Here is a 27,293-nt window from a genome sequence, read left to right on the forward strand (position 1 = left end):
GACCTGTTTGCCATGGGTGGCCCTACCAGGGGCATATAGCCCCAGACAACCGAGCTCCTGGGATCATTGGGACACGCAAACCCCTCCACCACGATAAGGTGGCAGCCCAGGGGGGGGGGGGTTGCTCTTATTTTCCTCAATTAAAGAAGAAAAATAAGCTGTTCTAGCTTCACAGAGGGCCTTTTTGTAAACTAACAGACATTCTTTCCAGGCTGCATGATAGCTATCTATTTTACAAGAATGCCACTTCTTTTCTAGTCTGCACGCTTTCTGCTTGAGGGTCCTGATATGTGAATTATACCAGGGGGAACACCTCCTCTGATTTACTATTTTCTTTTTCAGGGGGGCAACAGAATCAAGCGTGATTCTCAGTGAGGTTGCTGCACCTTCAGCAATAGAGTCAACTTCAGCAGGGCTAAGATTATAATGACTGATCCCTGGGGAAACACATGGTGGTCCTGGGATTAGCACAGGGATCACTTCCTTAAACCTAGCTACAGCATTATCTGAAAGACATCTGCGATAGTAAGACTGTGCTCTGAGGATAGAAGAATCCTTAATCATAAATGTAAAAGTGATCAAAGAATGATCTGACAGGAGTGGGTTCTGAGGGAACACTGACACATGTTCTACCTCAACACCATAAGTCAGAACTAGATCTAGGGTATGGTTGAAACTATGAGTTGGTTGGTTTATCTGCTGGACGAAACCAACTGACTCAAGTAATGAAATGAAGCCATTTCTAAAGCTGTCATTTACAACGTCTTCATGGATATTAAAGTCTCCAATGATAATGACTTTGTCCGTTCTAAGGACCAAGACAGATAAGAAATCAGAGAACTCAGACAGGAACTCTGAATGTGGCCCAGCAGAGGGCCGATATACAACTACAAACAAAAGTGTCTTTTCTGCCTTCCAGTTCAGATGGGTGATGCCAAGAGTCAGGCTTTCAAATGAACTGGAACCATATTTTGGTCTAGGATTAATTAATAACTTGGAGTGATAGATTACTGCCACTCCCCCTCCTCGACCAGTAACACGAGGAATGTGATAATTAAGATGCGTAGGAGTAGATTCATTTAAGCTAACATACTCCTCCTCCTGAAGCCAGGTCTCAGTAAGTCAAAATAAATCAATGTGATGATCCGCTATCAGGTCGTGCACCAACAGGGATTTACACAAAAGAGATCTAATATTTAATAGTCCACATTTAATTGTGATCTAAATTTCTCCAAGTCGTGCTTTGGTATTAATTTTAATAAGATTATGGTGATTGACCGCTCACCTGCTCTGTGCTTGGTGAACTTTTAACCGTGGAACAGAGACTAGCTCTATAGTGTTAAATCTGTTATTGCTGGCGGATGAGGGTTCTATGGGAGCAGCAGAGAGGTTTGTAAGACTACAACTCTGCATCCTGGTCTGGACCCTGGATTGTCAGGTCACTTTGGGTCTAATAAAATTAGCCAAATTACTAGAAATGAGAGAGGCACCATCCCGTGTGGGGTGGACACCGTCTCTCCTAATCAGACCAGGTTTTCCCCAAAAAGTGCTCCAATTGTCTACAAAGGCCACCTGGTTTTCGGGGCACCACCGTAACAACCAGCGACGAAGCGATGACATGCGGCTAAACATTTCATCGCTGGCCAGAGTGGGGAGGGGAACAGAGAATGCTACAGAGTCCGACATCGTTTTTGCGTAGCTGCACACCAACTCCATGTTAATTTTGGTGACCTCCGACTGACGAAGCCGGGTGTCGTTTGCTCTGACTTGAATAATAACTTTACCAAATTTATGTTTACGTCTCACCAGCAGCTTTAAATTGGCTTCTATGTTGTTGGGCAGGGATGTGGTAACCACGCAGGCCACAGCAAACAGCTGTCTAGATGTAGAAATGGGACGGTTTTCAGTGTTATCTCTGCAATCTGGTCTGACCTTCTTGCCTCCAAATCTGATGTTTTCAGGGAAACCTGAGCGACCTCGGGAAGCTGCTGATGCAGGGCTCTTTTAATGTGTGGACGGACCACAAGAAAGGACACAACAAGGTAAAAGACCCCGCTTGTCTCAAACATTTGCACTGAAGACAGACAACAGGTTCCACCTGCTAATTATAGCAATATTGTTTATGATGGGCTGTTTGTTAGCCAACCTGTAACAGGTGATTAGTTGCTCGGTTGCATCACGATTACTCTGGTTTCAGGTGAAGGACCTGGCCAGGTTCAAGCCCATGCAGAGGCATCTGTTCCTGTATGACAAGATGCTCCTGTTCTGCAAGAAGAGGGATGAAACCACTGACGGACACGAGAAGAATCCCTCCTACAGCTTCAAGCACTCGCTCAAGGTTCGACACACATGACCCACACAGAACCAATGGAAACGAGGGTCTGGACTTATAGGCAGCATTGGTGTTGCCTGCCAAATGTAGATATTTCCAGTAATTAATCATGGACTGCTTATTAAAGATCTACACAACCCAGTAGTAGATCCCCTTTAATCTACCAGTATCACAGTGCTGACTGGCCAGTTACTGATGTAAATCACAATGTGGTCAAAGGGTTCCATCCATCCATCCATCCATTCATCCATCCATCCATCCATCCATCCATTCATCCATCCATCCATCCATCCATCCATCCATCCATCCATCCATCCATCCATCCATCCATCCATCCATCACAGCCCAGCAGACACAATCATTTCAATCCAGTTCAACCAATTTATTAATCGCCAAAGGGCACAAAGGTGCAGAGAAGCACACATCCAAGGACACAGGAAAGCATAAAAACAAACAAGCAACAAATGTTTCAGCATCATAATATGCACAGAAGAGCAATTCAACCGTGATGAGCATGTAAATTATTGCTTATAAAGCATCTGGTTCTTTAAACTGTCAGGACTGGGTTAGGGGCCAGGGAGGGGTCAACGTTCAAAAGCCAGACAGCTGTGGGCTGGCCCTCCTTCTGGGACAGCTCAGCCTGCATTCTGATGGGAGGGACTCAAAAACAGGATACACAACATGATGAGGATCATGCAGGATCCTCTGAGCTCTTCTGACAGTTTGTAGATCAACACAAAGAACAGGACAAGGAGAAAGTGGGACAGAGGGTGGGAGGACAGGGCAAGAAGAGACAGGAGGAGAAGGAAGAAGCACAAGACAAGACAAGCAACACAGAAACACACATTTCCCGGAGACAGATGTAAACCTATGAGGACACTGGAATAACTTCAGTTTGGTTTGTCTTTGTCCAGATGAGCGCTGTTGGGATCACAGAAAACATAAGAGGGGACAGCAAGAAGTTTGAAGTGTGGTATAACGGCAGAGAAGAAGTTTACATCATTCAGGTATGGATCAAGGGAATGGAAGCAAACTCTATCCCGAAATTCCAAACAGCAAAAAAACAACTGATGGGGAGTCCTGCCTACTCCATTCTGATCCTGTCCTTGGTCCTGATCCCCACTGGCTCTAAGTCTATGAGGTTTAGGTCAGGAGACTGTGAGGAGCATGGAAAAATCTTCAGCTGGAGTCTCTTCAGCTGCTCCATGGTGGATGTTAAAGCCTGTTTAGGATCATTGTCCATCTGAAGAAGTCCTCTTTCCAACTTCAGCTTTTTTCCAGAATATGTTGGACCTTCATTGAATCCCTTCTTCCCTCTAGCTGTGAAACGTTCCCCGTGCCACCAACACAAGCCCAAAGCATGATGAATCCAGCCTCATGGTTCATAGTTAGACAGATGTTCTTTCACCACATCGTTTCTCCTTGGTTCTCCAAACAGACCTATGCTCCCTGGAGCCCAAGAGTTCTATTAGAGCCTCATCAGTCCACAGGACTTGATTTCTAAATGCTTCAGGTTTGTCTGGATCTTCTTTAGCAAACTTCTGATGCTGGATGTGGTGGTGAGGATGCAGGAGAGGTTTTTCTTCTGGTGACTCTTCCATGGAGCTCCTATTTGTGCAGGTCTGTCTTCTTACAGTCTTCTCCTTCAGTGGACATCTATCATTTTCATCTTCAGGGTTCTAGACGGCTGCTGGGAGGAACCCAGGCCTGCTGATTGTTGTGTATTAATCAACCTTACAGTGGTCTGGTGCACATCTGCGCTGGAGGCCATCTCTCTCTCTGGCAGTTGTTGTGTGTTTCCCTTTTTGCATCCTTCCTGCCTTTGCAGCGTTTGGCCGTTTGCAGCTGCTTTGCCGTGCATTTGCCCCTGTCGGCCCCCCAGATTTCATCCTTCAGCAGCGGGGCTTTGGACTGGCTGTGTCGCTGCCTGTTTTCACTGTTGCTGAGAAAGTTGTGGGATGAACAGCAGAGCTCAATATGTGGGTTGCTCCCATTAAAAATCTGCCACTGCCAAACAGCTAATTCTGCTGATGCTGTTGACTCTTGCTCTGAGCCAGTGGTACCTCAGGTGCTGCCAATCAGCTCCCCAACTAGAGCTCAGCCATGAGTCCAGAGTCCAGACTCTGCCTGCGGCTGCATCATGGTGGCGCAGATGCAGACAATACGGTGCTGATCACTGTAATAATAGCACACCATATGTTGGTGAAGGCAGTGTGAGCGTGGGAAAACCAACCTGGCTTGTCATTGTTGGAGACAATCTCAATGCAGAGGAATCAATATGAGCTTCTGCAACCACAGGTAACCCCATATCTCCTCAGTCTGGGACCATTCTCCAAGGTGACAATGCGCAGAACAAATCAGAAGGTCCCCTGAGTGGAGTGAACATAAGTGTTTGGTTCCTGCAGGTAATCTTTGGTTGCTGCAGCTTGTCTTGCTCTTTCAGATGATCTTTGGTTCCTGTAGATGATCTCAGGCTCCTACAGGTGGTTTTTAGCTCCTACAGGTGGTCTTTGGTTCCTGCAGATGGTCTTTGGCTCCTACAGGTGGTCTTGGATTCCTGCAGATGATCTCTGGCTCCGACAGGTGGTCTTTGGTTCCTGCAGGTGGATTTTGGTTCCTTCAGATGGTCATTGGCTCCTTCAGGTGGACTTTGGTTCCTGCAGATGATCTTTGGTTCCTGCTGGTCCATGGTAGTCTGAGGCACTGTAGAAAATGAAGTGGAAAGGTTCCTTTACCAAAGTTCTGACTTGCATATCAAATCTTTAGTGATGACGGATTCTTCCAGATATTTCAGCTGTTTGCTGCCATCTCAGATGTGTCTTGTCGCATATATCCTGCTGAGGGCAGTGTTGCTCTATCTATCTATCTATCTATCTATCTATCTATCTATCTATCTATCTATCTATCTATCTATCTATCTATCTATCTATCTATCTATCTATCTATCTATCTGTCTGTCTGTCTGTCTGTCTGTCTGTCTGTCTGTCTGTCTGTCTGTCTGTCTGTCTGTCTGTCTGGCCAGCCGGCCGGCCGTCTGTCCGTCCGTAATCAGTTTTATATATTAAATCACATTAGAATCGTATCATCAATATTTGATTCCATCTTTATGTGTCACCACCATCTTTCAGGCGCCTTCTCTGGAAGTGAAGCATATCTGGGTGTCAGAGATCCGCAAAGTTCTTACAGGCCAGCTGGAGGCATGCAGAGGTAAACATGCACACGCACGCACACACACGCATGCGCGCGCACGCACACACACTTGCACGCACGCACACACATACATCTGCAGGAGTGCTGATTAATAGTGTTGTCGTCATTTCCAGGCATTTTCCTGTCACAGATGATTATGAAATGAGCTGATCTTTGACAGTGGAGAAATGAGACTGTCAGACTGTTTAGTTACTGGGCAACTGTCAAACTGTGACTTTTGCCCAGTTTGATTTATACCTCGGAGTTAATGTGAGCACTGGTACAGAGGAAGAAAGGGAGGAGATTGAAAATGATGGGCTGATATAGAGAGGCTGGAGACCAGAGGTGGAGGCAGAGGACATGAAGAGAGGGAAAACAGAGAGTGAGAAGGAAGGAGCTGGATGGACAATGGACTAAGAGGACTGTGGACAGGAAGAGACAGTTTAGTATGGCATAGATGTGTTGAGTATCAATGGGAAAATTGAGGATTGAAATTCTGTCCTCTCCTCTCCTCTCCTCTCCTCTCCTCTCCTCTCCTCTCCTCTCCTCTCCTCTCCTCTCCTCTCCTCTCCTCTCCTCTCCTCTCCTCTCCTCTCCTCTCCTCTCCTCTCCTCTCCTCTCACCAGTGACCAGCCCATATGAATAAAACATTCCCATATCCAAGATGAAAGAATCCACCCTTCTGCTGAATGGATTGTTCAGCTCTGTGCTGAAGCTGCACTTCTGCCACAGGTTCATTGTTTGCTTGGAACACGAGTTGACAAGCCAGATCTTTCAGCATGGTTGTTTCTCTAACACTGGTGTCATGTCTACACGGGTTCCTCCAGATTCTTCTGCAGAAACCTGATTACTCCTGCAGTAGCTGACGCTGCTGCCTTTTTGGGTTCCTCTGTACAGGCCTCAGGCCTCCTGACTGGCTCTTAAAAAGTCATTGAGGTTTTTCCTGCTTACAAAGAGGATTTTGCAGGTTTTGGTGTCTGTCTGTAGGCTCTTGCTGTCCCCTTTGGCTCATTGATTGCGATGCTGACCTGTCACCTGTACCAGCAGTCACAACACCCAGCAGTGGTTCAATCTCTTCTAGAACTTTCAGCACTAGAGCCAACCCTCTGATATTCCCTCTGGTTGTTGAAGGCCCTGTTTTAGATGTTTTAGAACAATGTTTCACTCTTGTATTCACAGAAGCCAGCCAGCTCAACGTGACTTCCGCCCCGATGAGGTGAGACGCCAGCGTGGCGTGACATCACACACTTCAACCAGACAGCCTCTCAACATCCAGGTCATATTTCAGAGTTAAGCTCCAGCAGCTCTCACCTCTAATCCCACAGGAACATGCGCAAGATCTCACTCAGACAGTCGGATTCCTCCAGTCCAGAGTCAGGCTTCAGGAGGACCAATCCCAGCCCCAACATGAGACTGAAGAGGGGTGAGATGTCACTTATTATTCTTCTGCTGGGATGTTAAAATGGGGACTCTCCCATTATCACTCTAAGACCTGGGCTCTTTCATCTCTGAGGTTCCAAATCGAACATTTTCAGCCTTCCCACATTTCCTGTGCTACATATACGTATATTATATGAGTCACATCTTGGCCTCATTCGACGATGGAGAGATGCTCTGAATTGATGGAGACACCCTGACATGGAGACACCCTAATGTGTTACCTGACTTCCTTCCTGCTCAGAACTTCCTTCTGCTCAGAACTTGTTTTTTATCTCACATGCTCCCAGTGAGGGAGGTTCTGCTTCAGGCAGGCAGGCAGGCAGCGCAGGCAGGCAGGCAGGGCAGGCATGCAGGCAGGCAGGCAGGCAGGCAGGCAGCAGGCAGGCAGGCAGCAGGCAGGCAGGCAGGCGGCAGGCAGGCAGGCAGGCAGGCAGGCAGGCAGGCAGGCAGGCAGGCAGGCAGGCAGGCAGGCAGGCATGGCAGGCAGGCAGGCAGGGCAGCGCAGGCAGGGCAGGCAGGCAGGCAGGCAGGCAGGCAGGCAGGCAGGCAGGCAGGCAGGCAGGCGGCAGCAGGCAGGCAGGCAGGCAGGCAGGCAGGCAGGCAGGCAGGGCAGGCAGGCAGGCAGCAGGCAGGGCAGGCAGGCAGGCAGGCAGGCAGGCAGGCAGGCAGGCAGGCAGGCAGGCAGGCAGGCAGGCAGGCAGGCAGGCAGGCAGGCAGGCAGGCAGGCAGGCAGGCAGGCAGGCAGGTTTCCTCATCACCAAGCAGCCGAGGTTAGAGCTTCTCTCCTAACTACGATGATAGTTGGTGTTTCTGTCATCAGTCACAATAACCACCATGACATCACCTGCTGACGCAATTAAAGATCACATTCTCACCATCTGCAACTGATTTACATGTTACATCTTTTTATTTATTTGTGGATGGTGAAATGCAAGAGTTGTTTGTGGTACTTGTGTCTGTTTTTATTTATTGTGCTACATTTGACTGCATCAGTGCACCGTTTTTATGCCTGAATAACAAAGAGCCAGAAGGAAGCAGCCTTCTCCATTGCTCTCTGCCTCCGCCGTTGCTCAACTGTCCAACAATCCCAGAAAAACTGGTGTTGACCCCAGATCCATTCTGCTTTAGCTAGACATTTTGTCCTCTCCCTTCTACCATTGCAATAAAAAAGTGGCTATTTATGGCCAGCACAGGCTGGACGTAGGGCAGATGGTTAGCTTTTGTGTCAAAGCTCTCACATTTTCCTTCCTCACAGCAGCAGTGGACAGGTCCACACCGGCCATCACCGAGCTCCTTTACTGCACACATAGTTATTCGTTTCACAACTTTTGTCAATACTTTCAGGCTGTTTTGAGATTTGAACCACAATTAGAAGATCTGATGATCATCTTTTCCTCCTCCTCCTGCTTACTCTTGTTTCATATTCCAGCTGATGCTTCAGCAGCCCCGCCAGGCTACTCTGCTGCTAATGCTAGGAAACGCTTCACTTTGCAAGGACTTTCAAATAGAAGATCTCTGCCGGCAGGTAACAGCAGTACCGCCCATGTTTCCCCTCGTCCCCCTCGTCATCTGTTGCCATCATGTCTTATTGTCCTCCTGTCTGTTGCGCTGACAAATACCGTCTGGAGCTGTACACCTGCATCATCACTGTCAGTTTCAGGACTAGATAACCTAATTTCAAAACAAGACAAGCGGTTGCACAATGGCACAATCACAGTCGCTATGGCTTCGTAGATGGAGGTTGCATCCCTGTTGTACCTCAGGGAGAAAGGCTGAGTCCTAATATTATGGAGGAAGTAAAAGAGAACAGCTGGAGCAGCTGCAAGCCTGCACAGCAGCACAAATACCCTTATGTTCAATAAAGTTACAGCAAAACTCTGCATTGTTTACAAATCCAATCAACTCTGAAAACCTAAGTTTTCAATTGATGTTTGGGAGCTTAATGAGATCAACTTTCCAGAAAGATCATTTCAGATTAAAATCAGTCCAGTTGAGGCTCTGGTAGCTACACGCTGGAACACTGCAGATGGAAAACGCTGGAAAACTCCAACATTCTCTCCATCATGAGTTTGATTCTCATCTTTTTCTGTAAACGTCCCAACAGTCTGAGCTCCTCAAGCAGAGATATCAGGCAGGTAACCAGAGCAGGAACCTTTTAGCTCCACACATCCAACATGTTTAACAAACGTGTCTCCTGCTCTTGATCTTGATCTGATGCAAGCCACAAAAACCTGCAGGCTGCTCGTTGCTTCAGCTACTCATGCAGCAAACCCAGATCTTCACCAGGCTCCTCACTCAGTGGCTTCAGCTTTAATGCTAATGCTCCATCTGCAGGACAGGCTGGAGATGAATGGATCCTCTCTGCAGCACTGCGGGACGGCTGTAGTCCAGCGCTGCTGTAGTCCAGGACTGCTGTAGTCCAGTAATGCTGTAGTCCAGGACTGCTGTAGTCCAGTAATGCTGTAGTCCAGTGATGCTGTAGTCCAGCGATGCTGTAGTCCGTCCGTCCATCCATCCATCCATCCATCCATCCATCCATCCATCATCCATCCATCCATCCATCCATCCATCCATCCATCCATCCATCCATCCATCCATCAATCCATCCAGGTGCTGCTCCTCAGGCTCCCTGCAACATCTATGCAAGGTTGTGTGCTGCAGTGTGCAGATGATGGTGATCCAGCTGCAACTGCTCTGATTCCCTGGTGCTGCAGCTGATTGGTGCTTCATCACCTCACCTGTCACTATGTTAATTATCTGAAGCTCCTGGACATCCTCCTTAGCTCTCTGTGTTTATTGTACGATGAGTCAGGCTTGTGTTAATGAGCTTGTGTTTGTGAGACAGACCCTGGATTATTCTATTCTTTCCATAATGTCTTTTTCTTTGATCAACATTCCTCTGGGTCCTCATCTGTCACCCAGTCATTCTTCACTTCTTCATCCCTTTCTTGTTGGCATGATCTTCTTGTGTCCTCACTCTGATTCTGTTTCTTGACTCCTCTCCGGCTTCAGAGCCAGCACCCAAGGAGACGCAGGTCAGCCGGCGCTTCTCCCTGACCTCTTCTCTGGCACCGTCCTCCTCCTTTACTGCCAGGAACACCAAAGGTACCTGACCAGCTGTCCAATATTCCTCCGTTGTGTTGCTCTCATTGCGTTCACTTTGTTTCTGTTCATTTCTGACCTCAGTCAGCAGTTTCAGACTGAAAGGTTGTGAAGGTTTTTGATTTGACACTGTGTGTGGAGCATTGTTGATCACATGATCACTTACTGTTTGGTCCTATTCGTGTTCATGTGGCTGTTCTTTACATCAAAGAAAAGACTTTCAGATGATCTTGTTGTGGTCACCGTGACAACGATACCTGCAGCATGAGTAATAAACTGCCCAGCGTTCACCTGGGATTCTCCAGGTTTACATTGCTAAGTGGGTCCATCTAATTCTGCTCCTGGGGGGTTGAGAGAGACACTGATATTCTCTTGGCATCAAGCAGAGGAAGTCAAACCTTCTGTGTTAGCCGCATGAGAAAAGCTGCCAATGAGCACGTTTCATGTTCTTTTAAATATAAGTCAATGCTCGTTAGTATGAGGATGAGGAATAGGAATTTTGATTAGCTGACATTTTAGGGTGACATTCAGAGTGGAAGCAGAAATGTGATTTACTGCAGAATACTGATGGGAAATTCCTTTAGCCTGGCAAAGGAGGAATAAAAAGAGCAGGGGAGAGCTATTGAAGTCTGGCCTTGAAATATTTCCTCTAAAATCGCTTTTCATGAGAGTTTTTTTCTGATGCTGACGGGGCTACAGGTCCCTCTGCTTCTAAAGGCTCCTGCTGTGTTCGGCATCATTTTCTAGCATTTCAATTCCCAACATGTTCTGAGCTGAGCGAAATTATTTCAAATATGACATTTTCACATGGACTCTAACCTCATATTCCAGGATTCCTGATTCTGTCCACCCTGAGACCACACAAGGAATGCTACCTAATGAGATTAGGCTGATCTGCTCAGATCATACAAACACACACACACACACACATATATAGTCGCTGTTTTTATTTCTCAAACATTTTATCACCTAGTTAATCTGATGAGCCACCTGCACACGTGCTAATGTGCTACGGACGATCATGGCTAGCATTATTGGACTGCAGAGATGATTAGAAGCATCTGTTTCTACATTAATTAAGTTATTAGAGAGTCTCCAGCAACAAGATCTTTTAGCTTTCGTTTCAGAGCTCTTTTAGGTTCAGTAACCTCACACATGTGTGATTTGAAACGTTGGTAGCAGCAACTCGGTGCTAACTGGCAACCTGGATCAGTGGGGGCGGAGCTATAGAAGGAAGAACTACACACCAAAAGAGTAAATATTATTCAGGGGCTGACACAATTTAGATCTTCTGACTGGACTCCTGCTATGATATAAGTGATATAAGTATTACTTTATATTTCTTATATAAAGCTCCTTCAAAACACTGAAAAGTCACCAAAATGAAATAAATCAAAAGTAATTAGGGTGGAAAATTAGTGGATGGGATGAATATGCATATTACCTAAATGTACTGTTAAAATTCAAAACTAGAAGAACTTTTAAACTGCCTTGTTTCATGTCGCCTTTTTTACGTTTTCATCTGTGAGAAAGTTATTGTTATTCTCATCATGATGTCATCAGAGATGCTGTTTTAATCCTTAGTTTTTACTTTTCAGTGCTTCAAAGAAGAATAAAAACATACAAAGCTCATATTCATATTATATATTTTAGCTCATATTCTGCTGTCATTCCATTTAATAAGCTCTGACTTTATTAACCAAAATATAATGATTCAAATCAAAACAAAATGATTTAAGAATGATGATTTCATTCAGTCTTCATACTCGTGAATTCAGCCACACAAACAGTCGGTTAATTGGGTGTCTAATATGAGGGGCCAGCCTGGTTTAATGATAGCTGTTATATTTATAAAGCTAGTTTAGCATTAAGTATGCTGGCATGTTGTATCCTCTGGCCAGGTCCTCCCACTACTAACAAAAAGAGCAAGAGACAGGAGATAAAGAGTGACCCCACACCGTTGGGTTATGAAGGTACAGTATGTGATGCCTGCATGCTCCAGTCACACTCCTCCCTTCCTTTAGACACCTGTGCTGATGGTGTTTGTTTGCATGTGTTTCAGCCAGTCAGTCAGTCAGTCAGTCAGTCAATCAGTCAGTCAGTCAGTCAGCCAGTCAGTCAGTCAGTCAGTCAGTCAGTCAGTCAGTCAGTCAGTCAGTCAGTCTGTCTGTCTGTCTGTCTGTCTGTCTGTCTGTCTGTCTAAGCCAGTTTATTTCTGCATGACTTGCTGTAGTTCTTTGTTAGCTGCATTTTAGCTGTGTGTTAGCTGTGAGTTAGTTGTGTCTTAAGCGTGTGACAGCTGTGGATTAAGTACATGTTAGCAGTGCATGAGCAGTGTATTTGCTGTGTGGCAGCTGTTGGTTAAGTGCATGTTAGTTGTGTGGCAGCTGCATGTTAGCTTTTTAGCAGGTGTATGTTAGCTGTGTGTTAGCTGTATGTTAGCTGTGTGGCAGGTGTGTGTTGGCTGCGTGTTAGCTGCTTGTTAGCTGTGTGTTAGCTGTGTGGCAAGTATGTGTTATACTGCTTGTTGGCAGTGTGTGTTGAGTTTGTGGCAACTGTGTGTGTTATAAACCGGGTCCAGTATAGTAATGCATTTGGATTCCATTCAGATACTTTGCGTGGTGCTATGGCTGCAGTCAGGAAACGTCAGAGTATAACCTCTAACAGTCTCAGTGCTGCTGGAGGCACCTCCGCAGTTCCTCGCTCCACTTCCCAACCAGGTAACTGCTGGGATGGATTTATCTTGTCTGCTGCATCTGTTTAAGGCTTCGTGTATGTGTTCATCTGTGACGGACTGAATTTATTCAGTTTATTTTATTACATTTATGTGTGTTTTTGTTCTCCTCAAACACTCCCAAAGTGGTGTTTTCATAACTGAAAATGATGCGTATGCTCACCCAGATGCTGTTATACACACACCAGTACATACACACTTTGTCCAACTCAGTTCTTCAGCTGTAAAATTTGAAATGAATTCATGACCCACTTGCGATAATCAACAGAGCTTTTGGTGAGCAGCTAATTCTGGCATGCCGTCATCCTCTCATCGTGTGGAGCCTTTATTACATTCCTGCAGTTGTCTGCAGGAACTTGCATTATTAGTCATTCTTGTGTGTATTCTTTTCTGCTTTTATCACTGTTCCCCAAACAGTTCATCATCACATACTTCTGCAGTTGGATGAAACCTGACGGTTCATCTGTCGACTGATGCTACCCAGCTAAATGGAAATAGCTGTGATGTTCTGTGGGTTAATCATTTGCTGTCTCCACTCAGGCTGGACCCAGAAACATCTGCTGTCTGTAGACAATGATGACTTTGAGACCATCCCCTCCAGTGGAGAGGAGTCCTCCAACTCTTCAGAAGAAGAAGGCCATCATAAAAATGTAGGTGACGTTTCAAAAGTCTTCCCTCTTTTCTCCAGTTCAACTCTCTCTAAACCCTGACCAGGCCTGACCGGTTGGTTCCAGTCCTGCTGGGTGGTGTCAGCCTTTTGCTACAATTCATCACATTCCACGAACACTCCCTGATCCCTCAGCCCTCATTCAGTGTGATCTCATCCTGCACGTGTGACCTCCTTCCAGCTAAAGACGTCCCTCTGCGCTCTAGTTCAGCTGCACCTTATCAACAACACATAGAAGCACAAGCTGAACACCTGAAGAAGAATATAGTAGTCACATGTCTGTACAGCAGCTTCAGCATTGGGTCTTGACGTTCCTTCATGGTCTGAGGACGTCTCCTCCCCTAGCAGTGTCCTTATATTAGTCACCAATCAGTCTTCAGCGTTCACCTACCTACTCCTGTTCCTAACTCACGACATGGTTTAGCGGTGGCAGCAGATGTCAGTTCCTCTGAAATTACAGGCCAAGAATTGGGAAAACTGCTGAAGTTAAGTGTAGCTACGGCACGTGGTCCTGAAAGGCTGCTCCAAGCTGAGCTGTGAGAGAAGATGAGGCTTCTGATCAGCATTGGAAATGAGTGGCAATTTATATGGGTTACATTTTTAAAGAAGGTTACATTTATACAGAAGGTTACATTTATATAGGTTACATTTATATAGAATGTTAAATTTTTACAGGTTACCTTTATCCAGAAGGTTACATTTATATAGAAGGTTACATTTATACAGAAGGTTACATTTATATAGAATGTTAAATTTTTACAGGTTACATTTATCCAGAAGGTTACATTTATATAGGTTACATTTATATAGAAGGTTACATTTATACAGGTTACATTTATATAGGTTACATTTTTACAGGTGGTTACATTTATATAGGTTACATTTATATAGGTTACATTTATATAGGTTACATTTATATAGGTTACACTTATATAGAAGGTTACATTTATACAGGTTACATTTATATGGGTTATTCTCATGGAACCAACTGGTGCCTTTCTCACACTGCATCAGGTTGTATAGAAATCCTGGTGGCATATTAAACAGAGAGCGAGTCCTCCCAGTGCTCCACACTACAGAAGCTGATGTGGTCTAATGAACAGCACTGACTAATCCTACGGTTTTGAACCTGCCACACCCAGTTCAGGAGATGGTTCTGGTGTGGTCCACGTTTACCTGGTTCACTTCTCTCCACAGGGCTGTTTTCAGGTTCAGCTGACCTACGAGTCTCGAGAAGGACGGGAGCTCTCCACAGAAACCAGAGACGTGCTGCAGTTAGTGGAGGAGGCGTAGAAGGAGCAGGGGTGAGTCCCGTTCCTACCCCGGTCTGATTCACTTAGCCTCCCACCCACTCACCCTGTCCCTGTCTGTGGTCCTTGTGGGGGCCTCAATCAGGGACCGTTTGGGTTGGACTGATGATAATCCCAGTGATGTTGCACCTCTCTCTTGATTCTCACACTTTTTCCATATAACAAAGAAACCTTGGAGTTTTTCAAGCAACTGGAACTTTGGCCAAAATAAAGTCAGCGGAACTTTTGAGTTGTCGGGGCAGCTGAACGCAGACACAGATTGTGTGTTTTCAACGTTTGTAGCCTGGGCTCATTTTTCCACAACACTGGCTCTGTCTCCTCTCTTTGTCCTTCCTCTCCACCCTCCTTCTCCCTTCATGGCATCTTAGAGGCTGCCCTTTTTCAAGTGTTTTTCATGGTCTGGATTTGTTCCTGAGTTCCTGCCCATCTTCAAAAACATCTGGCTTTTATCTCTTTCTCTTTTTTATGAATATATATTTGGGGAGGAGAAACCTCTGCTGTCTCGCTCAGGTGACCTTCACTCTTGTAGTTAAGTGCAGTCCATTTACACGCCCCCTCCTCTCCCGTCCCTGTTGATTGGCCACGTCTGCCTCCCAGCGGTCTTTGAAGCACTCTCCTGGCTGACACTTTGGAGAGTCCTTCACTGGTTTTCCTCCTCCTTGTCTCCTACTATTAAAGCTGCTTTTGGTGTTACGTCTTTTTGCACTGAAGTTCAAACTGCGCCTCAGCACCCCGATGTGAATGTCAGGTTGTCTATAAGGTTCCACAGTGTCTTTGATGCTTTCCACTAAGCTGTCCCGCTACATTTAATGTGATACTAAATCTGAGCCTAACTCTCTGCTTTTTTGCAGATATCTCCATTGACGTGATGGAACTAAGGACGTTCATGGCCAGATGTGTCTTGGGAGTCTTGATAAACTAAGGCCTACTGACTCACAGTTGTTGGATGAGGAACTTGTCCATGATGGTATCCTCAGCTGGAGTTCAGAACACCCATAGCTGTTACTTTTTTAACTTCTCAGCTCAAACATGGCCTGTTGTTTTAGAACCGTGGTTCAAACTTCATGATGGAGCCTTTGGGACAAGCTGGAATCTCAACATGCCCGAGGCTTTCATTCAACAACGCAGCCTTTGTCACGGATGTGAACTAAATATCCCATGTTGCATGAAGCCCTATCAGGCCAAAGAGAGCACCAGTCTTGAGTAAACTTCTGTAAAAACTTCTGTCCTTTTTTGATTTTCCACCTCACAACAGTTCAATTTCCCACCTCCAGGATACCCTGCTGTGCAGTAGAGGTTGCCTTCCTCTCCAGGAGCCTCGGGGGTCTGTCACTCCCTTGACGGAGTGCTAAATCTCTGTTTCGCTACGCCAACCTGTTAGCAAGCCCTAACAACAGTGAAATAGTGGAGTGTGACATGGAGAGGATGTCCAGAGCAGCTGTTCCAGTGGTAGCACCAGCATTTGTGAGTGGGTCCAGTAGTGATGGCTGCTGTGGAGTCACCTGACTTCTGACCAAATGTACAACTGCATTGTTCACAGCTTCTCTGTGCTGCTGATCCAACAAATGCACTCCGTTCCTCGTGGCATTCACAGGTATACCATGAAGAACAGCTTATCCAAGCGTTGGCATGAAGGGCCCTTTCTGTTGCAGACACTCATCCGTTTGACAGCACTTTGTGACCAAAGAGGGTTTTTCTTGTTTTGCCCATGCAAACTTCACACGACCACCAGTCAGGTTGCAGCATTTGGAGCAGAGAGCTCCTGAGGGTGAGGACCATGGAACATGCAGGAATATTAGCTCCACTCCTTTACATGTTAAGCAGAGAGCAAATCGGGCCATATTTTCAGATCTTTTGGGGTTATTTGGTTGACAGAAAAGTTGTAGGAAATGAAGAAACTCAGGACTGTAACAATGTACACAGTCTTCACATATTGTTTCAACTCTGAGGTCTGCAGCTAGCTAGCAGGGTGAGAAATCCACTCTTTATTGAAGTGGAACAACCATGTCAAAGAGCTATAATTTCAGACATTTTTTCATCCACCTCTCATCGTAAAACACACACTTTTCAGCCTGATCACACTATGTGAACAGTGAAAAATCAAACATCTGATGGAAATTCAAATTTGCTGCGCCACATCTCCTTTGGAGGACTGATAATAGCTTCATCTCCGTGGCTTGTCTTGTTTATTCGATTCATCTTTGCATGAATCAAGAGTTACAGTGCGTAGGCTGAGTGTTGTGAGGGCACTCGCTGTCAGAGCAGCATTTCCTCACAGTTGCTAATGCTAACAGTATTCACAAAGTTGGGCAGAGACCAGATTGATTGTAAAATTAGTTGTAGAATCCAGATATTTATGTCTGTGTGAGTGTTTGGACAACTCAAGCATTTAATATCCCAACCAGAGCCTCACAAGAACCTGGCTGAAGGAATGGAGCCTTTGTTTGGACAGTTATATCAACGCTGTTTTTAAGCCACAGTATGAAATATCAGGGAACTTTTTGCTGTCTGTGATTTTTGCAGAGGAATGTTTGATTGTTAGGAGCCTCAATCTTCCTGATCCTGAACTGTATAATGAGGGATGGAGAGTACATGTATGTAAATATGATGTCAGTGTTAGGCTCCCGGTGCATACCTCAAACACAAAGAGAGAGTCTCACAGTTTTATCAGGACCGTAGGATATGTGTTGCGTTGTGACATTCACAACAGATACCATTCCAAATACTTTCTAACCTGTCATTTGGTTTTTTAATGCTTTTCTGGATTCTAGCTGCTCTCTGAACTGCATGGGAATTAAATTAGAGTCCCATTTTATCTATTTGCTATTGATGGTCCAACATGGCCTTTCCTCGCTGTTCTGAGGGTGAGAAAAATCTCCCAGGAGGAGAAAAGTGCAGATAATGTAGTCTATCTGGAAATTGTGGTTCAAACCTGGATTATATAATACTTACCCCCCCCACCAAATAAAAAAGAAGAAGAAAGAGACATCTATTTGATATTGATCGGCCCCTGAGTTCTTAGAGTCTCATAGTCTCATGATCCACTTATGAGGTGCTCATCCAGCTGTTGGACAGGCTGCACAGGTGACTTAGTTGATGGACGAACCAGTATGTCCAATATGTTTTTACTGTCTAAATGCTCCTAAAGGACTGGTGTCAAGTCAGCAACAATGGATGGATGGATGGATAGAGGATGGATGAATGGATGGATGATGGGTGGATAATGGAAGGTGGATGGATGGATGGACGGACGGACGGACGGACATCACTCCTATGGAACATGCTGTTTTTGTGCTTTCTTCTGGGTTCAATGACAATAAAGTGGAACCTTGTCAACAGAAGTGTTCAGTATGTTTGACTGCATCATCCTGCATTTTTACAGAATTGATGGATTCTGTATATTGTCAAAACTGTAATTGTGATTTACATATTAAATCATTGTAATAAAACATATTTATGGATGCAAGTTTTGTACCTTTGTGTCTAAATTAAAAGTGAAGTTAATGCTGTTAGCTACCAATCATGGTCTACATAAATGCTTGAAACTTTTATTTACAATGTTTTTATTTCAAAAAGGAAAGCAGACTAAAACCACAATCTTTAAAAAAGTAGACTAAATATGATGCATCTTTGTGATACAAGGCTCAATATTAAGAAGTCCACTCATTTTATGAAGTTGACACATTTTAGCATTATGATTATAACGTTATTATTCATCCGTCCATCTTCTATCCACTCTGCAGAATTGTGAATTTAAATTTAAATATCTTCAATTTACTATTCACCTAGATTGATTTGTTCGTTAATATTACATACATATCTTTCCGACAGCACATGAACGCCTCAGCTCTGACAGTCAATCGCAGCGCTTCATGTTTGAACTCACGGACCAATCACAACCGTCGCTGAGCAGAAATCCCCGCCCTCTTCTCCTACCGCCGACCAATCAGCGTGTCGCTCTGATTTTTTCCTAACTTTTTGAATTGGCTGTACCAGTAGTTTCTGACACGGTCTCTCGGTTACGATGAATTTATTAATCTGTCAAGAAAGTTGAAGCGGCCAAGTTTCTTTCGGACTGATTTGGTTCTTAAACAACAGCATGCATTGATGACTGATGCCAGCCAGAGAAATGTTTGGTGTTCTCTGAAGATTACTCCGGAAATCGAGGATTCGTCTTTGTTGACTAACTTGCTCGGTAGCTTGCTAACTCGGCTAAACCTATTTGATTTGCTTTCCCTCGGGAAGCTCACATTCTGCCAGTTTTTCTCCAATTTTGTTTTTTTTTTGAAGCAGCTGGTAAGATTTTAAGATTTGAATATGAATGTATCAGAGAACAGTAAGCTCGATGTGGCCTGACTGGTTTTTTATAGCAACGCCTTGAAATGTGCAGCGTCCACAGCAGTTGGTTCTATTCTGTGACATAAACGCGTTACCGTCCGTGGATGTGGATCAGCTCAGCTTCATTCCTTCATCCTGCCTGTTGTTTTAATTGGAAAAAGTGGCCCATTGACTCTATATAGCCAGCAGAACCAACACCAATAGCTGTTGTGTGGTTGCTCCCACTTTGGCAGCAGTCATATTTATACAGCTAAACATGAAACCATGCTGAGGCGCATGCTTTCACCTATGGCCATTTTGTCATGTGTTCATTGCACTCTTTCACAGTCATTTACATGCTTGTGTGTGTCTGATGACAGCCCCTGTGAGCCTCCTCTATGGCTGACAGCAGCATCCTGACCTTGGGCACAGCCCGCAGTTTGTTGGTGGACTCTTCCGTCTGTGATTCAAGGATAGCTGAGACCACCAAGGACCACCTCTTCTTAGGAATGGCCTGTGAAGATGGGGAAGGTAGCTGTCTGTGTCCCTGCCCGGTGCCTCTAAATGCTCTTGTGTAATGTAGAGATCTCATTGAATGAATTTTTTTTTTTTTTTTTAATCTGAGAGCGTGCTGACATTTATTTGATATAAATGATATGAACTTTAGAAACCAAAATACAAAACTTAGCATTTTGAGCCATAATATAACAGTTAGGTTTGGATGCTCACGGTGAGGGGAATAAATCTCTCTTAATTTAAAGCTGATTGCAACGCTTTCATAACTGAAGCCCACAGCTGCCCTATCCCAACAGTGCTTTAGCTTACATGTAAATAATTAACATTTCTTGATCAGCTGTCAGTTGGACAATATCACATTTATTTTGTAATTTATGCAAGTATATTAAAGCATGGAGAGGTGAATACTCTGTATAGACAGTGTTGAGTGTAAAAATAAACCAGGTATATTTTGTCTGCTTGTAACCTCCAAACATCTCTGTGAAGGAGAACTTGACCGTCTCCCTTCTGTATAACATACAGGACGTGTGTGTGTGTGTGTGTGTGTGTGTGTGTGTGTGTGTGTGTGTGTGTGTGTGTGTGTGTGTGTGTGTGTGTGTGTGTGTGTGTGTGTGTGTGTGTGTGTGTGTACACTTCGATGTCCTTGTTGATCAGCACCTCTGTGCTTTCTAACAGACATGCTGCCTAAGGTGGAGACAAGGGTTGTTTTGGTGGGAGAAGTGGGCAGAAACGGAGCGCTGCTAAAGGCACTACAGGTATTTTCCCCTAATCCTTAAGCTCCACGTTTACCAACAGTCAAATATGATCAACTGTTGTGTGGACAGAAACTGTTTATATAGAGGTGGATGTTATCCGGACCGACCTGAGGCTGTATGCTCGGGCGCAGGTTGAAGTCTTTCTCCCTCGTGGTTGTAATGTGAGGAGTACATCCAGGCGAGCGCTCATGTGTGATCGTTCCCTTTTAACCACTCAGACTAGTGTGTTCATCTCCACTGTCTCTGCGCCCCCACTCTTCCATCTCCTGAGTGCACACACAGTTAAACATGTACTTCTGAATCTGACTGATGTCTGCAGCTCTTGGTGGAAACTCTGAGCTCCACAGTCAGAGCTGATGGAAGATATGCCCAGAATTAAGATGCCTCTGTGGCCATGTCCGGTCCAGCAGCTAACGCCTCTGGATCAGCACCGAGTGGCACGTGTGAAGGTGATCTGGAGCCCTGGACAGAGACTTGAGCAGCTCCTCTCTAGCCAGAACCCTTTTCTGACAACTATCTCAGCTCTTCCTGTTCCCAGTCTAGCACTAATGCACAGGTTGCCCCAGAAAATGACCCCCGCATCAATTCTCCCCCTCTACGTTGTCCTCTTTGAGGATTTCGAACATTTACTTTCAGTTTTCAAATACAGTTCTTCTCGCACTGTAATTCTTTGGAATTTGCATTTGTCTTCTGTTTCTCATTCTCACCTGAACTTCTCGCTCCTTCGCTACTATTCAAATGTTAGTGTTTGACATTGACTTCATGGTGGTTGGTTTTTACAGGCCATCAAAGCAATGGAGGTACCGGTGGTAAAGATAAGGGAAGGCGAAGCGGGCGGCGAGGAAAAAATGATGATAAAATCTATAGTCAACATGGTACAGTACTTTGTCTGTGTGACTGTCTGACACTGAGGAGGGGAGTGCTGCATGGACATTCACTGCTGGTGAACGCTCCCTAACAGAGTCACACTCAAGTGCTAATACTGCCTAGTTTGCCCAGCGGTAATTCTAATTGACCATTCCGTCATTGAGAGGGTATTTTTGTTCCACTTCAGCTTCATTATTACTACTAATGCACATTATTATTTCACAAGAGGAGGACAGATAAATAAGAGTCCTTTTTGAGTGTGATCTCATGTTAGAGAGACTTTTCAGGAAAGGGTGGTTTGAAAACACATCTAACCATTTTCACCTTCTGTTGGTTTATCACCTGGAGGAGACATCTATCCTGGTTTTGTCCACAGTTCACTAATGGCTACATCATACCACCCAGCTTGTGAAGTGTTCAGGTCTGATTTGCTTTATACGCTCACACAGGTGTTTTTTTTTTTTTTTTGCAGTAAATTGTGGAATGTGTGTCTTTAACCAGTTTCTAACCTCACACTTCCCAGTCTTAATCCGGTAATGTCTCCCTGGTGCTGTGTCCCCCTCCTTCCTCTAAAGGAAGGAAATTTATGGAACTCATAAGCAGAATTTGTATGGAATCCTCAACTAGCTTGGCAGCAGATAACTTCTTAGTTTTTGTTGTGTTATGACACAGGAGTCATGCTTAAGCTGAGATGAAGCCACATATCTGTGTGGTGAGCTCCAAACTTTATCCACATGCTCTTCGTACTTTTTCTGTTATACGTGTGACTGGATCGGCGCTGTTGTCGTCTCTGTTAGCATTAGCCCTTAACATTAGCTTGTCCTCCTCCATCTGGAAGAGAGAAAAAAAACAACATTGAATTGGTTCTTTTGCCCAGTTGTTCCTAAATCTTTATATAACAGCACAGGTAAAAAAAGAAGAAGCAGTAATTAGAAGTGGCCTAATTCCACCTTTTTAGGAGGGTTAAAATTGGGAGGGGAAAGTGGAATAAATGTAATATCATGAACAGCAAATTATTTCCTGATGTGGAGCTTCACCTACAAACTGCTGCCTGTTCTAACTGTTTTGTGTTGATTTTAATTGAAAATCCACAGAAATGATTAAAATACTCTTCCATCTTCACTAACATGTTTGATATTTGTGGTGTCATGAATGGTGACGTTCTGTATGAGAGTGACCTTTGCATACCACCACCACCCTCCTTAACTGTGCATCCTCTGTAGGACATCAGCGTGCCGTGCATGGCCACAGACAACGTCGAGGAGTTCGGGGATGCAGAGAACACGGACTTCGAGACAGTGTTCGTCCTGGCAGAGTTTGATTGTCCCCAGTACCAGTACCTGTACAAACGGGACAACCGCATCGTGGGGCCTCCTGTTGTGTTGCAGTGTGCTATGAAGGACGAAGTGAGTGATTCAAAGCAAACAAACCAAACTACAAGAGAAGAGTCTCATTCCTTCCACTGAAGATGTTGAGATGTGTTCATGCAACTACAATAATATTTGCAAGTCTGTTTGTAGATGTAAACAAATGAGTTAATTGCTCTCTTCCTCATGATGCCCAATTTAGCGACATTGTTGCCCCGCTTTTAATTGGTGTTTTTTGCTCATTTCCTGCAGCCACTGCTTTTTTCCTGCCGTCCTCTGTACTCCACCACGATGATCCATCTGTCTTTGTGCTTCACCGGCTTCCGAGACAAAGAGGAGATGGTAAGGCTTCTCTGACGTGACAGAAAACACTTCTCCTTGAGTGCAAATGTGAACGCTCCATTGTTCCCCTCAGACTGGAGGCCTTTTGTGTTAGCAGAGCCATCGACATTCAGGGTCTAGACTGGGGGGCATATTTGTTGAACAGGAGGAACGTTTGAATAGGAGAATTATTTAGTCGTTGTTATTCCAGCTCTGCTTTTTTACCTTTACCGTCTACACTTTTATAAATATTCTGCTTTTTGATTGGTGTCCATTTTGCAACATCTTTATGATTGTACTCACCGGTTTCCTGCCTGAATGGTGGAGCCACCTCAGCCCTAACAGATACCCAGCCCACCGCCAAGCTGTGGAGGCTCCAGTTGGCAGGTGGACCAGTGACCAGTGTAAGCAGGACCATGATGACAAACGGAAAGTTAAAGTGTGTTTGGAAAGTTTTTCTGGACACAAGTCCACAAACCTAAGTGTGAAACCTAAGTGTGCTGCTTCTTCTGTGCCACTTGTTTTACCCACACTTGATGCTGTTTGTCAGGTTGATGCGGACCTTTTCTGCTCTCGTCAGATGGTCTGTTTGGTTCAAGTCAGGCCAGGTCAGTTCAAGGACCTTCACAGGGTCGCCTCTAAGCCTCCTGCACCGTCTTGGCTGTGTGCCTGGCGTCACTGTCTTGTTGGAAGGTGACCCTTCTGCCCAGTCTAAATTGATTTCCAACCTTGGTGACCATTGTGTTCTTTTACCAAGAACCTTTTTACCAGAATGCATAGCTTGTTTGGACAGCCTGCTCAGAGAAGACCCGAGTTGTGCCAAACCTTTGTTTACACTGATTTTGACATTGTTGGTGACCTGCTCTCTAAAATAGGGCTAGAACGAGGGTTAGGATTAGGATTAGGGCTAGGCCCAGGGTTAGGGCTAGGCCCAGGGTTAGGGCTAGGCCCAGGGTTAGGACTAGGACTAGGGTTAGGTCTAGAGCCAGGTTTAGGGCTAGGCCCGGGGTTAGGACTAGAACCCGGGTTAGGACTAGGACCAGAGTTAGGACTAGGAGAATGGACCCTCCAGGGTCCGAAGCACATGTGTCCTATTTTCTGGAGGAAGAAGATGTCATGTGTGATTTGTTCTATCTTTAGGGACAAATGTCAGGCTGGATGATTATTGAGTTGAAGAGGGAGCAGCGTGAATCCAAATCATGAGAAAAATTATTCTTGCGTGTTTATCACAGTTTTCCGCCCTGCAATCCTGATACAAGTGCAGGAGGTCCTTCTCAGTCGCAGTGTTTTTATATGCTTTGGTGACATTTGTCTTGGGTTGCTGTATCGAGTCATTTTCACATTAAACATTCTTATTTGGATACTCTCAAAATTTATTTTTACATTGTTGAGGTTAACCTTTTTCTGTATTTGCCACTGAGGTGGAGACCTCTGGGATCAGCTGGACATTGGGATACACATCCTCAGATATGGCTGCGGGTGGTGGACACGGTGCTGATGCATGTCCTAAACACACTGGACTGTCGATATGAGGCAGGTTTCCGTTGTGCCAGTCTCTCATTCCCCAAATGGTTGTTTACCTTTCATGTTGGATGAGCAGTGTGGTGGGAAGGAAATACAGACTCAACTAGAAACCAGCAGCTCTCCATCTGCCAACTGTGGCTCTTCCATGTGCTTTTGCTCTGGCTGAGAGGCGGGTCGCACCCCATCGCAGCCCCAACTAAATATTGAATGAAAACGTATCTGCTGCATGTCTGCATGGGCTTAAACCATCCACCCTTTGGCTGTAAACGCAGATCATCATTATCACAATGAACGTCCTGGACTGTCCAGGCCAATGTTCCCTCTAATTTTTCATGTGTCTGAGCAGACACACAAGCTCCCTGAGCACACTGAGGACGACTGTGAGCAACATCAGATGGGTACGCTGTGGCCACACCAGTATCACGCTTGTTCAAAACCTTGGATCATAGCAAGTTACATGGCTTATTAAAAGAACCAAATGACAGCAGCACATAAAATGAAAGACAAAAATCTTGTAGAAAAAATCTCACTCAGTTTCACCGCTTGTTCTTCTATTTGCACATACTCCGACAGCCATTCCATCTTAAAAGAACTGCATTTCTTTTTTACTTTGGCTTGATGAGTGGATGTGTCTCTGCCCGTTCGTTTCGCCATGATAAGGAATTAGCATTTGTGTCTCTTAACTCACTTGCACTGTTGTTAGCTAGCTAACCTGCACGGCGAGTAAAGGCAGGGCACATACGCAAACACTGTCAATGCTATGATTGGCTGCGTTGCGGAAGTGAACTGTATCGTATTATTGGCTGGACACTTGTCGCTCATTGAGTTTCGTTGCAAAATGGTACAGAAAACAATATTACTGGTCTAATTAACTAGATTATGTCAGTTCTAAAATTAGATATTAATTAATACGTTTCTGTTAAATTTTATTTTGTGCGCTGCATAGATTTTCTTGTGCGCCGAGTATGTGCAAGCAGTGCGCGATTGTGCAAGCGCGCATCTTAGAGGGAACATTGGTCCAGACCCTCTGCTGGACCACGGTGGATTATTCTGTCCTGGATGAGCAACTGCGTGGGCATACTGTATGAAGTTGATGCAGAAATAAGTTTGTGGGTTGAGCCTGAGTGGAGTTGGAGGGATGGTTTAACCCAAACTCTCCATTCGTGCCAGTAGGTACTGGTTTTGGAGCACCGCACTCTACCAAAGGAAAGATCACACGACAAGACAGGTCATTTATTCCTTTGACAGGGTGATGTCTTTCATGTCATTTGTACTAACATGCCTTTAAAACGTCTGGTGTATTGCAGCTGCATTTTTTTGTGCAAGCTGTGAGCTGCAGAGAACTGAACTTGTCTTTTCTCTTGTCCCTTTAGAAGAACCTGGTGAATCTGGTTCACCACATGGGCGGAACCATTCGGAAAGATTTCAGCACCAAGGTCACTCATCTTATTGCCCACTCAACCCATGGAGAAAAATACAGGGTCAGAGAGCCTTTTCTTATCTGGGGGAACGCGTGTGGAGTGCTGGGCTGAAATTAACCTGGCAGAAGCCTTTGAAATGATGACTGTGCTTGGAAATGTTGCCCAGTGATGACTTGATGCTTCTTCTATTTATGAAGCATTGGTGATGTTCTGTGTAGTCATGCCACTTTAAGGTTCTTTATAATAACTGAAACTTCCATGCATGCTCATTTGTGTATTTATTGTGAATCATCTTTCGTATCTCTCTCTTTACATCCTGAGTTTTTTGAAAGTCTCCATGTATTGTGGCCTCGTTTCCCCTCCTCACTCATGTCAAAGATACACGGCTGCTATTTTTACATCCCAAGGATATTAGCGAGCATTTGTAAGGTTGGTGACATGGAGACGGCGACACTGTTTTCCATTCCAAAGGGAAATAAAGTAGAAAAGGGAAGTGTTTCAGCTATAGGTTTGTTTTGGTTTTATCTGTGCAGCTACTCGTTGGGGTTTTGATTGACAGAACACATTTCTGACTCAAAAAAGATGCAAAACATTGTTTTACTTTGAGGTTGCGTGGGCAGATGCCAAAGCTCTACTAAACAGACATCATATTCTTCCCAGCTGTAGTACGTTTTCCTCTGTGCTGTTCTTATTTGTCCTTTTTCTCTCAGCTGGCTGTGTGCATGGGGACCCCCATTCTCACTCCATCGTGGATTTACAAATCCTGGGATAAAAGAGAAGACATGTGAGTGGAAACTCCTCAAACACCTACTGCTGCCGTGGCTACACACATATATTCCCATCATGTCTTTTAAAAATACTAAAGCAACTTGAGGAAAAAGACCAGCCAAACTGCGAGAATATTTGAAACATGATGTCCTTCTAAAACCAGCTTGGTCATACTTCTGTTATAACATGCTTTAGACTGTCCTCTCTGGCAATATGACATTAGATACTTTGGAAGGCACCATTACTTTTTTGCACGTGTTCTAAGATCAACTACAACATGGTTTGGGTTAGTGGTGTCTAGTAACTGGTAAATCCATCAGGTGTGTGTGTGTGTGTGTGTGTGTGTGTGTGGGGGGGGGGGGGGGGTTGTGTGAGACAGATGAAGCCTCTGAAACTTCAGATTACACATGTGTGACAGTAATTTGCTTTCTTCCTCTGGCTCAGTCATTTCCACGCAGATACAGAGGGGTTTCGGTCAGAGTTCAAGGTGCCCCCCTTCCAGGACTGTATCCTCAGCTTTTTGGGTTTCTCACATGAAGAAAAAGCCAACATGGAGGAGAGGACTCTAAAGCATGGTGAGTGTTGAAAAGCATGAACATCTGTCATTCTATGAATCGGCTCCACATTTTAGAAGCACTTTTCGGTCCACAAACTGAAGATTTG

At 44.9% G+C, this 27,293-nt stretch overlaps 2 protein-coding genes across 16 annotated transcripts in view; both read left to right on the forward strand.

Moving 5' to 3' along the window:
- mcf2l2 (MCF.2 cell line derived transforming sequence-like 2) overlaps positions 1-18,223 on the forward strand; it is a 66,181-nt gene extending 47,958 nt beyond the window's left edge. For 5 of the 11 annotated variants that reach the window (XM_029828047.1, XM_029828045.1, XM_029828046.1 and 2 more), the window contains 13 exons: positions 1,962-2,042; positions 2,198-2,338; positions 3,247-3,339; positions 5,461-5,539; positions 6,701-6,737; positions 6,847-6,944; positions 8,391-8,486; positions 9,974-10,066; positions 11,965-12,036; positions 12,673-12,783; positions 13,338-13,447; positions 14,662-14,768; positions 15,626-18,223. In XM_029828047.1, the coding sequence (XP_029683907.1) occupies positions 1,962-2,042; positions 2,198-2,338; positions 3,247-3,339; positions 5,461-5,539; positions 6,701-6,737; positions 6,847-6,944; positions 8,391-8,486; positions 9,974-10,066; positions 11,965-12,036; positions 12,673-12,783; positions 13,338-13,447; positions 14,662-14,757 (1,107 nt within the window). In that variant the 3' untranslated portion in view covers positions 14,758-14,768; positions 15,626-18,223. Of the gene's footprint in view, positions 1-1,961; positions 2,043-2,197; positions 2,339-3,246; positions 3,340-5,460; positions 5,540-6,147; positions 6,645-6,700; positions 6,738-6,846; positions 6,945-8,390; positions 8,487-9,973; positions 10,067-11,964; positions 12,037-12,672; positions 12,784-13,337; positions 13,448-14,661; positions 14,769-15,625 lie in introns of those variants that run through there. The other 6 variants (XR_003886250.1, XM_029828048.1, XM_029828051.1 and 3 more) reach the window with 6 other exon arrangements.
- Positions 18,224-18,749: 526 nt separating this feature from the next.
- ect2 (epithelial cell transforming 2) overlaps positions 18,750-27,293 on the forward strand; it is a 28,245-nt gene continuing 19,701 nt past the window's right edge. For 3 of the 5 annotated variants that reach the window (XM_029828485.1, XM_011619949.2, XM_011619948.2), the window contains exons 1-9: positions 18,750-19,070; positions 19,472-19,622; positions 20,283-20,362; positions 21,145-21,237; positions 22,453-22,635; positions 22,849-22,938; positions 25,815-25,922; positions 26,573-26,646; positions 27,075-27,205. In XM_029828485.1, the coding sequence (XP_029684345.1) occupies positions 19,490-19,622; positions 20,283-20,362; positions 21,145-21,237; positions 22,453-22,635; positions 22,849-22,938; positions 25,815-25,922; positions 26,573-26,646; positions 27,075-27,205 (892 nt within the window). In that variant the 5' untranslated portion in view covers positions 18,750-19,070; positions 19,472-19,489. The remainder of the gene's footprint in view (positions 19,071-19,471; positions 19,623-20,282; positions 20,363-21,144; positions 21,238-22,452; positions 22,636-22,848; positions 22,939-25,814; positions 25,923-26,572; positions 26,647-27,074; positions 27,206-27,293) is intronic. The other 2 variants (XM_011619947.2, XM_011619950.2) reach the window with 1 other exon arrangement.

Source organism: Takifugu rubripes, chromosome 20 (assembly GCF_901000725.2).
Source record: "Takifugu rubripes chromosome 20, fTakRub1.2, whole genome shotgun sequence".
In the NCBI taxonomy this organism is placed as follows: Eukaryota; Metazoa; Chordata; class Actinopteri; order Tetraodontiformes; family Tetraodontidae; genus Takifugu; species Takifugu rubripes.